The 14,154-nt window shown below is 40.2% G+C and overlaps 1 protein-coding gene across 3 annotated transcripts in view; it reads right to left on the bottom strand.

Annotated features, from left to right (window-relative positions):
- LOC115210333 (RAB11-binding protein RELCH homolog) overlaps positions 1–14,154 on the bottom strand; it is a 313,025-nt gene that overhangs the window by 259,511 nt on the left and 39,360 nt on the right. For all 3 annotated transcript variants that reach the window (XM_036502568.1, XM_036502569.1, XM_029778868.2), the window contains exon 2: positions 5,080–5,169. In XM_036502568.1, the coding sequence (XP_036358461.1) occupies positions 5,080–5,169 (90 nt within the window). The remainder of the gene's footprint in view (positions 1–5,079; positions 5,170–14,154) is intronic.

Raw genomic sequence — 14,154 nt, 5'->3', positions numbered from 1 at the left:
ACATAGTCCCCCGATGGATTTCAAGGCCTTCCTAGATGAGTGACTGGTTATTCAAAGACATTTATAGATTGTAAATTTATTCTGTTTAGTTACCTACCGGTATAGTGGTCATTTTCAAACTCCAGAGGTGACATTTTCATTTCCCCTTAGTCCTCACGTCACACAGATATTAATGTTTGAGTTGGGTCATGCCCTTCCAATTGCTATAGATCCGTAATGCATCTTACGGCTGTGCCTGTCACCTGTATGGTGAGGAATCCTACATTGGGGAGTAGTAACAACTAGGGTAGGGTAGCTGACTGCTTATTGTGATCATTTGTCTTTTGGTTTCCTGTAGCTTTGCTCTCTTTTACAAACCCAGTGGATGATGGTGATGCTGTTGACATCGTTTTATTGGACTTTGCTAAAGGTTTTGACTCGGTTAACCACCGCCTATTACTTATCAAGCTTCAAGCATATAGTTTCCATCCAGATATTGTACGATGGGTTGGTGCCTTCCTCTCAGATCGCTCCTTACAAGTCCAAGTTAATGGTTCGCTGTCCGTCTCCAGTGCGAGCAGTGGCGTGCCTCAAGGTTCAGTGCTTGGGCCCTTACTGTTTTTAGTCTTCATAAATGACTTGCCCGACAACCTCACGCAACACACCCTTCTATTTGCCGATGATGTCAAACTGGTCACTCCTCACGGTGATATAGATGATCTTCGTCAATGCCTCCACCAAGTTTGGAGATGGTCTAATGAACGAGACCTGTGTCTGAACGTGTCAAAGTGCTGTCATCTGCCTGTTGGCTCTCCTCCTGCAACTCAACTTGATTTCGAGCCGGGTCGTCTGCTGCTGGAGAGGACCAACCAGGTAAAGGACCTGGGTAACTTGGTGGATTCTTCCTTTTCGCCTTAGGCCCAGTGCGTCCATGCTGCCAACAAAGCACGCAGAGTTCTGTTTTTGATTCGACGGTCATTCGGAATGCTCACAGCAGCCATATTCCTACCGCTCTATGTCACACTGGTGAGACCCATATTGGAGTACGGGATTCAAGCCTCTTCTCCTTATCTCCTCAAAGACATACATCATCTCGAAAGAGTCCAGAAGCTGGCTACCCGCATGATTCTTGGTCTCAAGCATTTGTCTTATGAACAAAGGCTGAACACGCTCGACCTTTGTTCTCTAGAAAAACGCCGCCGCCGTGGAGATCTCATTCTTGCTCACAACATCATAAGCGGAAAGTGTAACCTCTCGAAAGAGCTGTTCTTCACTCCTGCTCCAGAGTGTCGGCTGCGGGGTCACTCCGAAAAGCTCTATCTGCAACGATTTCATCTCAATCGAAGGAGAGGGGCTTTCTCCGTCCGGGTTGCGGATCCGTGGAATAAGCTGCTGGACAAGATAGTGAAGATGCCGACGACTGCTCGGTTCAAAGTCTCTCTTGACCAGAAATGGCCTGAACTCTTTGTATGAACACCCTCCCTGTACATAACTCCATGTCCCCCTACATGGCCTTGCTTTTTGCTTTTTGAGCCAAAAAATTAACTTAACTTAACACACACACACACACACACACACATATATACACTCACACACAAATATATGTTGTATGGTGAAAGGTACAATAAATTTCAGCCATTTCTTTTATTCTTTTATATGTTTCAGACTTGACACTGCAGCCATGCTGGAGCACCGCCATTAAAAATATTTAACTAAATCTCTTGTAATTTCTGGAAGAGTTTTTTTTTAAACCACCACTATGTGTTGTATTACTACTTCTCAACACCCATGCCTATTGGGCCACTGACAGTCTGTACAATAAAAGAATATTTATAAGAAGTCTATATCTAATTCAGATAGTAGTGATAGGTAGAGTGTTTAAAAAATTTGAAATTGTAAATAGTCTCAATACTAATCAGGTGGTCTTATTAACTAGCACTTTAACCTAATCCTCTCATCAAGACTGAGTACTACTAATAGATAATGTCTATCAAACAGCATTATCTATCTATTAGTAATAGAAATTATTTTACTACAAAATATATATGCCATAAAGCACTTTGCCTCATTAAAATTAGTGGTGCATTTAATATATATTAGACTGCATTTTTATTAAGAGAAACAATAATATAATAAGGCTTTAATTTTTTTAGATTATTTCTAGTGACCGGGACCTTTGGAAATATGCTGTGCTTGAGAAGACTCGGCAAGTCAAGTGAGACCATAACCTTGTGGCCTATACCAGGGCTGTAACCAGCCCACTTATATGTACCTTTCCTTCATTGAACACTAAACTCTGCTTGCGAAGACCTGTTGAGGCAAGTGAAATCGAAATCAAATTCGATGACTGGCATCTATGCTAGTGGAGTGCTAAGACTACCATACAAGTGAGATCGTTGCCAGAGCAACAAACTGGCTTCCGTGCCGGTGGCACGTAAAAAGCACCATTTGAGCGTGATCATTACCTGTGTCGCCTTACTGGCACTTGTGCTGGTGGCACGTGAAAAAACATATGAGCAAGATCATTGCCAGTGCCACTGGACTGGTTCCTGTGCAGGTGGCACATAAAAAGCACCATTTGAGCATGGTCACTGCCAGTACCACCTGACTGGCCCTCATGCTGGTGGCACGTAAAAGCACCCACAACTCTCTCGGAGTGGTTGGCGTTAGGAAGGGTATTCAGCAGTATAAACTCTGCCAGATCAGATTGGAGCCTGGTGCAGCCATCTGGTTCACCAGGCCTCAGTCAAATCTTCCAACCCATGCCAGCATGGAAAGTAGTCGTTAAATGATGATGATGATTTCTGTATTATTGTTATTATCATTAATCATCATCATCATCATCATACTCCTCCTTTAACATCTATTTTTCATGCTGGCATGGGTTGGACAGTTTGACCAGTGCTGACAAGCCAGAGAGCTGCACCAGGTTCCAGTTTGATTTGGCTTGCTTTCTATGGCTGGATGCCCTTCCTAACACCAATCACTTTACAGTGTGTGCTGGGTGCTTTTAACATGGCACCGGCATGAGCACTTTTACACTGCACCACCAAAAGTACTTTTTACATGGCACCGGCTCAGGACTCTTGCAGGCCAATCCTCTTCACCAGGGGGAGCAGCCTTAACACTTCTGCTGTGAAGTATGGGTCTTCTTGAGTGCAGGTAGGCACCAGGTATCTTGGTCCTTTGTCATCTTGTCTAAAAAGTTCAGCATCCTGAGGTCATCCTATAACAATTTATTTAACATAAAAAGAAACACTAAAAACTAACTTATTGGATTGTAGTAGACCACCTACTTTTATAGCAGTTGTGCAACATTGTGCTATATATGGTATCATAGGTTCTTTTAAGACAATCATCATCATTATTTAGCATCCACTTTCCATGCTAGCATGGGTTGGACGTTTCAACTGGGGTCTGTGAAGCCAGAAGGCTGCATCAGGCCCAGTCTGATCTGGCAGTGTTTCTACGGCTGGATGCCCTTCCTAACGCCAACCACTCCGTGAGTGTAGTGGGTGTTTTTTACGTGCCACCCGCACAGGTGCCAGACGGAGCTGGCAAACGGCCACGGACGAATGGTGCTTTTTACGTGCCACCGGCACGGGGGCCAGGCGAGGCTGGCAACGGCCACGAACGGATGGTGCTTTTTACGTGCCACCGGCAATTTAAATCCAAAAGCTCATAATGCATATCATACATAATAGCATATTATACAGACGTTTATAGTAGTAAATAAAAAGGAGCCCCTTCAGTCATGAATGACCATGGGGTTGCACCTAGAAAGTTACCCTCCAAGACACAAGTCCAGGCAAGGTTGTTTATGGAAGAGCAGCAGTCACCCATGCATACCAGCCTCCTCTCTCCACACCACCTTTGAGACATCACAACTCAAAGGTGGTGTGAATGAACTGGATCAATGTAAAATAAAGTGTCTTGCTGAAGAACACAAAACAGCCAGGTACAGGAATTGAACTCACTACATCATGATTGTGTACCTGATGCTCTAACCACTGGGCCATGAGCCTTCACAGTAGTAAATAGAATAAGAATAAAGATAATAACTACAATTCATAATATTGGCCTTGTGTGGAGGGTGGGCTGAAACTAGGTGATATGAAAGCCTGTCTAAAACATTTTTGTAACATAAGTGAAATAACTTCAACCTGAAATTAAACTGGCTTGAAGAAGAATCATCCTGTATGTAGTATATCCCTTAGGTCTCTAAATTTCTGGAATATGTTGTTGTTGACATTATCATTATAATTTTTCAAATGATTAACCTCATCTTTAACCCTTTTGTGTTCAGATTACTCTGTTAAATGTAATGCTTTTTTATTTAAATTGTTTTGAATTAATCATGCATTACCTTATAGCTTTCAGGTTTCAATGATATGATTGTTTATTTTTAGAATGTCAATGTAGGTTAGGTGTGAGAGGCTAGATATGGCCAATTTGAATATAAAATATGTAGAATATATTGGGCCGGATTTGGCCAGTTTAAACACTAAAGGGTTAAAAATGAAATATTTTATATATACATCTACACTATATTTTAATCAGTTTCATTTCTGATTGTCACCAGGTGTTTTAATATTGGATTTTTCTGATTTTCTAGAAGTTTAAATAGACATATTCTTTTACTCTTTTACTTGTTTCAGTCATTTGACTGTGGCCATGCTCGAGCACCGCCTTTAGTCGAGCAACTTGACACCAGGACTTATTCTTTGGAAGCCTAGTACTTATTCTATCGGTCTCTTTTGCCGAACCGCTAAGTTACAGGGACATAAACACACCAGCATCGGTTGTCAAGCGATGTTGGAGGGACAAAAACACAGACACACAAACATATACACACACAAACATATATATATATATATATACACACATATATATGACAGGCTTCTTTTAGTTTCCGTCTACCAAATCCACTCACAAGGCTTTGGCCAGCCAAAGGCTATAGTACAAGACACTTGCCCAAGGTGCCACGCAGTGGGACTGAACCCAGAACCATGTGGTTGGTAAGCAAGCTACTTACCACACAGCCACTCCTGCGCCTATATGTGAAATATTTTTAAATGACAATGCATTGTAAGTACTTACCTGCCATACGTTCATCGACCTGTCTTTCGCCATCATCAGAGTATCGGGCAAAATCCAAGGAATCCAAAGTATGAACACTCGAAGTTCTTTCTAATGAAATAAAATGAAATAATTTATGCATTAGCCATGTAGGAAATAATTATTAATTAAATCAAATATTAATGTTCTGAATTCATTTGCATAGATGTCATTAAAAATGGAGGGAATGAAAAAGATAAAGACAAACATACACACAAGCACAGCTGAGGTACTTCAGTATAGAAAAAAATCAAATCAAGTATTTTGATTCCTATGCAATTTCAAAGCAGCTTCAGAGGTTACAGGAGGTTTATTTGATGTTAATACTCAAACAGAAATAACAAAAGAAGAAATAGAAAATGTGATCAAAGCTGAAAAAAAAACCTTATGTCCCTGAAATCTAAAAGCAGATGTGCACATAGCTGACATGTTACACCCAATATTCAACATAAACAGAAAAGGCTGGACCTATGTCATTATAACATACATATATATATATATATATATATATATATATATATATATATAATATATATATATATATATATATTATATATATATATATATATTATTAGTGAATTGAAGAAATGGAGTTGAACGAAGATTGAACAGAAATCCTTTTATTGCATTCTACACGTGTTTCGAAAGCCACAATTTACCAAATTCCGATTGAATAAGGAGACCATATTGTGTCTTTCTCTTCAGGAAGAAATATGAATTCCGTTGGCAGAACAAAAACAGAACAGAGGCGCAGCAAAACAAATCGATCGAGGAGGCTCCTAAGAGCCCATGGCCAAACTGTTTATCAATGTGTGTTGAAATCGGGTGGTGGGCACGTTGAAGATATTTACAGGTCAGGCAGCGGTCAATCCGGTGGGTGAGAGCATGGGGTGCGTAGATGTTCTTTGTGACCGAGACTTAGGTTCTGACTATTTTAAGAATATTAGGTGTATTATATGGGGCGAGGCAAAATCTACTTAGAAACATGTGTGTGTGAACTGTTCTATATGTGCGCGGCCGTAAGTTGGTAAAAAGCGCTACACAATGGTCACTGCTGAAAAATCCGTCAGGCGGCAGAAAATATTTTATGTGTTCGTGTGTTCGTATAATCGCGCGGCCGTAAGTTGGTAAAAAGCGCTACACAATGGTCACTGCTGAAAAATCTGTCAGGCGTCAGAAAATATTTTATGTGTTCGTGTGTTCGTCTAATCATGCTTTGTCAAAAAAAACCTCACGTCGTCAAAACAAAACACCATTCGCCTAATGGGAGTAATTCCCCTTGCAAGGGTTAATCATATCTCTCTTAAAAAGCTTTTTCAAAAAATTATTTCCAAGGGCTATTTTCACATAAGTAGGGTAACCGGGTGCAGGTATCATTTGTAAGCGTCATTTATAAGCAAGATAAGTAAAACGCCGCCAATGGAGGCATCGAAAAGCCGACTGCAAAAGTCTGTTTACCATCCGGTCTCTGGCGAACAATATATGGAAAAGCTCAGAGACACAAAGGTTGCACTTCCTTCTGCCCCTATCAAATGGGAGGGCCACCGACAAAATTGACCATTCCAGCCTGTAGCTTGAGCTCGTATTCTTCAATTGCCATATTAGCTTGCTAAGTCCCGTGGCCTGGTGTTTATTCACGTCGCGAAAAGTTGCGTAATGGTTGGAGATTCGTAAGGCCAATTTTGATGATGAGGCCCCGACATATGAGTAGACATCTGAGTCCGTGTAAACCTTGCATTGGTAAACGGCATTTCTGATCTTAGAGTTCCCCGACATGAACCTTATTCTATTAGGATTAATTTCTGAAATTAGAACTGCGTTGCTGTTACTATATTGATTGCGAGAAGTGCAGCCGCTTACTACTTTATTTTCCACTAAGTCACTATTAACTAACGGAATAACCCCTGATTCTTCACTATCACTCAGAGTGCTGTAATTGCTAGTGTCCGTGTTCCTGCTATTGCCGGAAACGATGCTGGAGTTGCTATTGGGAATCTCTACCCTAATGAGCCGAGTTGCGCTCACCTCACTACTGCCATTGTTATCATTAATGACATCACCCTTATTTATATCTATACGCCTAGTATATAATCCCTGGTTGGAGATGAGATTATCAGTCAATGTACTGGCTCTCATATCATTATTACTACTATTATTATTCCTACTGAGCGTTAAACCGGGAGCGGACGAAGCTGTGCCTCCGGACAAAGGTGATAGGGTCTTAATAAGCAGCCTATTATTATGGGAGGCGATTATCTGGGCGAGGTTTTTAGTGTTGGAGAAAGCTATCCTAACTTTATGCGAGTTAACCGTGGAGTAATATTTGGAATTTCTGGGGAAGTTATTGGCGATGGCTTGTCGAAACAGGAGGGGGAGGTTAGTTCTAATCTGCTTACCAAAGGGAATTACAAACCATATATGCTTATTCCTATTTATGTGATGGGTCGGGAAGCCAGCTCTCGCATTAGGGTGGGTGATTCTCGGATGAATAACGGGTTTTGGGTTAGTGTGAACTCCCCCGGACCGATAATTATCCTTGTTCGCTAAACTAAATGCTGAAGTGCCTGCCCCAGCACCCGCCGCGCTCCCGTCACTACTTAAATTATTTATGTTATTATAGACGGCCCTATCCTGATGACCGAATGATGGCATCGGAAGGGCCGGATCAATATAAATTACCTTCTGCCTATAACCGGCCTTGGATAGTGCGGCGTTATAAAATTCCGCTTTCTGCATAAAAATATTGGCACTAGCGGACAAGTTAGACAATCTTAGAGAGATGTTTTTAACCAAATTGTCTGTTACGGTTTTGGCATGATTGGAGAAGACACTGACATACTTCAAATTAGTGGAAGGCTTATGGTAAGGGCAGTATGAATCGCTATTAAGGTTAAGTGTAACGTCTAGGAAATTAGCCTTGGTGAGTTCATTATCAAAAACTATATTCATGCCCATTCTATTAAAAAACCTAGCTAACCTACTCTTAGTTTTCTGCACTATTCTGTTCGTGGTGTTTTGCAGGTAAAACAGACAATCGTCACGATACAGGCCGCCCGCGATCTCCGGGAATTGGTCGGACAATTCGTAGAGAATATAGATTCCGACCAAATCGGCTATCTGCGCACTATCCGAACTACCCATAGGCACATCAAATTCATTGGGAGTATCTTTACGGATCCACAACTTATTATCAAACTTAATAAACGATTTCCTGGCAACTAAAATGATATCTATTTCTTCTCTGGTGAGGCCTGCCTTGTTGTGAGCATGCCAAAGGGCCTTATTTAGTACACTAGGGTTAATCGAGGGGTAGAAGCTAGCGATATCAAACTGAATAAACCTAGTACGGTTCTTATTGGGGATGGAAGAGAACCACTTCACTACCTGCGATGAGTTGGCCCAGAGGCTGAGCTTCAGCTTATTTACTAAACTAGGGATATATTTATCTAAAATGTACTTACTGATTGCCCCGATATCAGAGCTAGCAGGGCATATGAGTCTTAACGCTGGGTTGGTGTAGAAATTCGGTTTATGGTCCTTCACTATAAATCTAGGTTGCTTAGGGCTAAGCGGCTGCGTTCTCATTTGAATTCTGTGTTTAAACATTATTTCCTTAATTTCCAAGTTTACTTTCCTCAAGGTACTCCAATTAGTTGTTCTATGATTTTTCTTGATCTCTTTTCCGAGTAAATCTAGGTACTGTTTAATGGGTAACTTGTATGTGTTCCTGGTCTTGTCGGACTGGACCAGGACTCCGTCCGTTCTATTAATGTTCTTGGTAATTTTATCTAGGTATCTGAGGTGAACATTTCTCCTGGGTGACTTCCTGAACTTAATCTTCCTAACGATGTCCCACAAGTCGTCCTCAAACTTCTTCAGTCTTGGGTTAGGTGGCGGCGTATCCATTGTTTTAAAAAGCCCGCCATATTCGGACGATGTTGTTGTCCGGTTCGATTTTAGTTCTTCGTTCTCGTGGAAGAAAACAAGCCATCTTATCCGGTTTATGAAAGCGTTGGTTTTACAAACCAATTCCTCGATCGATTTGTTTTGCTGCGCCTCTGTTCTGTTTTTGTTCTGCCAACGGAATTCATATTTCTTCCTGAAGAGAAAGACACAATATGGTCTCCTTATTCAATCGGAATTTGGTAAATTGTGGCTTTCGAAACACGTGTAGAATGCAATAAAAGGATTTCTGTTCAATCTTCGTTCAACTCCATTTCTTCAATTCACTAATAATATTAAAATTCAATTATCCACACCAACGCACGGTTGCAACACCATATGGTTGTACCTCCAACCGTGCTTTCTTCTGCTGTGATTTTTGCTACCAAGGTATCGGTTAAACTTTTGATTAATCTGCAACAAGATTATTCATCTTTCTATTTCACCAAATATATATATATTACTCTTTTACTCTTTTACTTGTTTCAGTCATTTGACTGTGGCCATGCTGGAGCACCGCCTTTTTTAATCGAGCAACTCGACCCCGGGACTTATTCTTTTGTAAGCCCAGTACTTATTCTATCGGTCTCTTTTGCTGAACCGCTAAGTAACGGGGACATAAACACACCAGTATCGGTTGTCAAGCAATGCTAGGGGGACAAACACAGACACACAAACACACACACGCATATATACATATATACGACGGGCTTCTTTCAGTTTCCGTTTACCAAATCCACTCAGAAGGCTTTGGTCGGCCCGAGGCTATAGTAGAAGACACTTGCCCAAGGTGCCACGCAGTGGGACTGAACCCGGAACCATGTGGTTGGTAAACAAGCTACTTACCACACAGCCACAAGGCAACAAGCAAAATTCCAAAAGTACAAGGTGATTATTGAAAAAAGTGTTCAGCAGAATTCTTTTTCAACAGAATGAAAAGTAAAACTAAAACGCAAGAGGTTAGTCAATTTGGTTTTAAACATAATAGAGGCTTAGTTGATAACAGTTTTGTAGCCAATTAGATTTTGGCGGATTTTTTACCAATTACTCAGAAAAGAGCAGCACCCATCATCCATTATTTTTACAGAGCTTTTGAAACCAGTGGGAGGAAGTTATTCTCAAACCTGGCCTGAGTACTCTGCAATAGAATGGACTTTGCTAAAGACACCCAAGGACCAAATGATGATATCAAAGTAAGCAACAGATTAAGAGTAGCAACAAAGAACTCAGAACACAAAAAGTTAGAAGAAATACTAGAAGACATCTCATCCAGCATTTTAACAAAGCTGCCAACCCATCACTCTGCAATGGTACTTTATTAAGGATGGAAGGTTGTGTTGACTTGAGAGGATTTCAATTCAGAGCTCAGAGAGCCAGAACAAGCACTACAATATGTTTTGTGCTATGATCTGCCAATTTAATGCCTTAGATGAAAAAACAAAAAAAGCATCAAGTACCCTTACTCTTCAGCTTCACTGACATAACCTGACGGAAGGCCCAGCAGAAGAGAATTACAGCAATAGGTGAAGACCCCCAAAATAGTGTGAATTATAAAAGTGCTATACAACACCAAGTGTGCCATAATCATGGGTAGTCAACTGGCAGATTAATTTGGAGTACGTGTCGATCAGAGACAGGTTGCATGTTATCCGCTACCCTTTTCAAATTCCTGGAATTTGTCATGAGAGACTGAAAAAAAACCTTAGATAAAAGTCTGGCACTCATTAACATTCTCTTCTCAGAGATAATATAGATAAGCTGATAACACAACCTTTACATCCACAATCTTTGACAAACTGAAAATATACACTAGACAGTTAGACAATACATATAGAAGATGGAATATAAAATGAAATGCACAAAGTACAAAATCCTAGTAAAAAAACAATTACACAGGATGTTCTGAGGTAGTGCTCATCACAGAATTTATGTTTTTCAGCACTGTTGAACCAAATAGATCAGATATGAAAAGATGGATCTCATTATCAGCTAAAGAGTTTGGATGACTAAAAAAACATGATTTGGAATACCAGCTAGCAACTCAAAGTTAAACTATACAAAATCCTTATTTTCTCAATTGCAACCTACACCTTGAGAACATGGACCCAAAACACAGATCGGAAGATTTTAGGGTGCAGTATTTTACTATCTATGTTAGGTATATTATCATGAGACCAGCATAAAAATACTTCCATAAGAAAAGTTCTTCACATAACATGTCATTACTGAAGCAATAAGAAATAAGAAACAGAAATAGCTCAGCCATGAAATAAAATGCAGGCATTCTCCCAAGACTTCCTAAGCCTATGACCTGACCACATAGCAGGTCACCTAATAGGTAGAACTCTTAGATTTGTGATGACAAAAAATTACTACTTGCAACAGCAGAAAGTAGAACATACAGTCAAAGAACGTGGTGCTAGTCCAGCTGGCAAGAGAGAGTGAGTGTCCAAAGAGGACTGTATCAGAGAGAAAAACCAAAAACTGTAAATAATTAAAAAAAAAAAACTTATTTGCATATGGAAACAAATTGCGAAAAATCATCCAAATAGTCATGAATAAGCATTACAAGAACAAGGTGCAGTTATACAAATATGAAGGCTACATCAACCAACAAGAGATCCTCTATATGACATCTAAACCTGCCAGAAGTAACAGCCAAACCTTCAAGTCTGACCCTATGGCCTTAACAAAGGATATCTATACTGGATATAATACACTGGAAAAAATGGGTTATTCATGATTGCAATGTTACTTTAATGAAAATCTGTCTTCATAATCATTTGGCTGATGACCTGCATGTCATTGGTTTGTTCAATCAGAGCTGATCTTAGGTTAGACAACAACATCATCATCACATGGAGGGAAGTACAGTTCACTGCATTCAGTAGCGGGGTCAATGTGCAATTGATAAGTGATTTGCTTTTGCTAGCAATATCAAACTTCAATTCTAAGAACCAGGAGATAACAGCAAGATATCAGACCAGTGAATCTGTTCAAGAATCATCATATGAAGATGAAGCTTTATCGTCACTCTAACAAGTCAGAGTTAAGGGACATTACGGAAAACTTATAGCTGAATGAAAAAAGAAAAAAGTCCTGAACATAATTATTGATTCCTTTTTCCTAGGCACAAAAACGGTTTTACACACACACACACACACAGACAAACATGTGTGTATATGTGTATGCAGGTATGTGAGTCTGAGTGTGTGTGCATACGTGTATGTATATATATATATATATATATATATATAAATTTTAACCTTTAAAGGTACTTTTTAATATGCTTCGAAAAAAAATTTATCCTAATTAGATATATATATATATATATATATATATATATATATATATCATCATTATTTAGCATCTGCTTTCCATGCTGGTATGGGTTAGATGGTTTGACTAAAACTGGTAAGATGGAGAGCTTCACCAGGTTCCAATCTAATCTGGCAAGGTTTCTACAGCTGGATGCCCTTCCTAAAGCCAACCACTCCAAGAGTGTAGTGGGTACTTTTTCTATGCTATCAGCACTGATGCCAGTTACATGATACTAGCATCAGCCACAACTACAATTTATCTTGGTTTGATGAGGACATCTGAAGCATGCCATACAGCCAAAGGTCTCTGTTACTTATCACCACTGTGAGGCCCAAGGTTCGAAAATCATGCTTCACCACCTCTTCCACAGGTTTCCTCCACAGTTAGAGACCAACACTTTTCTTACACAGCTGTCCTCATCCATATGCATCACATGACCATACCAATGCAATCGTCTCTCTTGCATACCACATCTGATGCCTCTTATGCCCAACTTTTCTCTCAAGATGCTTACATTCTGTCATACATGCACACTGACATTGCACATCCAGTGAAGCATACTAGCTTCATTTTTTCAAGCTTATGCATGTCCTCAGTGGTCACAGCCCATATTACACTGCCATGTAGCATGGCTATTTGCACTTAGGCATCATACTCTAAGGCGAGAGGCCCTTTGTTACCAACAGAGATATGAGCTCTCTGAACTTTGCTCAGCCTATTCATGTTCTAATAGTTACATCTCGGAGCATCCACCTCTGTTGCTGACTTGGTCACCTAGGTAACAGAAATTACCAACTACTTCTAGCTTTTCCCCCTGCCACTGGATGGAGTCTATTTTCTGTACATTTTTAGTGTTTATTGCACCTGTGCATTTTCCACACACAAAAACTATTTTCCCTGTTAACCTTCTTCTGATATTGCTGTACTTCTTAAGTGTCCAAAACTTACACCAGGTAAATCTTATGGAGTTTTTACATTGGCTTTCCCTGTCTTCTTATCATTAATTGTTCTACCTACAAGGTACTATCGATCCGGATAGCTGGTCCCTCAATTGGGTCAACATTTGGCAGACTCTCCTCCTCCCATCCATTCTCCATGTTCAGCAGTCTTTCATAATGGCATTTCCAAGCCTCTCTCTTTGCAGAAACTTTAAATGCAACTGCACCATTATCCATGCGGACACATTTCTCTCCTATGACATCACGGTATTCTCTCACACACTGTCTTGCAATCCAAAATGCTTCAAGTTTTTGGTCCTCACATCACTGGACATAGGCTAACTTCTTTTCTGCTTCTCCCCTGGCTAGATATACCTGTCTCCTAGCTTCCCTTCTGGCTATCAGATACAGTTCCTTGTTACCCCAACTCTTCCATGCCTGTTTCTTTGCTCTAATGGTGTTGTCTACAGTATTGTTCCACCACCACATCACCCTAGGTCTAGATGGAACTTTGCACTAGTCACAGATTTGGTCTGTGGCACTCAGCAAACTGTCCCACAGGCATTCCCAGTCCCCATTATGCCACAAGTCTGTAGTTCCTCCTCCCTCTCATCAAATTTCTCAATTAGGATGTCCCTAAATCTTTGACCATATGAAGGATCCAGTCAAATGAATATCATCAGGAAAATTGAGAAAAAAATGGCTTGCAGAGAACAATATTCTAAGTAAAATGACAACTGAAGTAAGATATAGTGAAATTCAAACAAAATATATTACTATGTCTAAAACAATCACCACAACCATAAGACCAAGTCAATAAAGGAGCCTCTATATGTTCATTCAACCTGCTAGAAAT

This window comes from Octopus sinensis, linkage group LG4 (assembly GCF_006345805.1).
Source record: "Octopus sinensis linkage group LG4, ASM634580v1, whole genome shotgun sequence".
NCBI lineage: Eukaryota > Metazoa > Mollusca > Cephalopoda > Octopoda > Octopodidae > Octopus > Octopus sinensis.
Note: the sequence above shows the minus strand (reverse complement) of the source record. Positions and strands in the feature narration are given on the sequence as shown.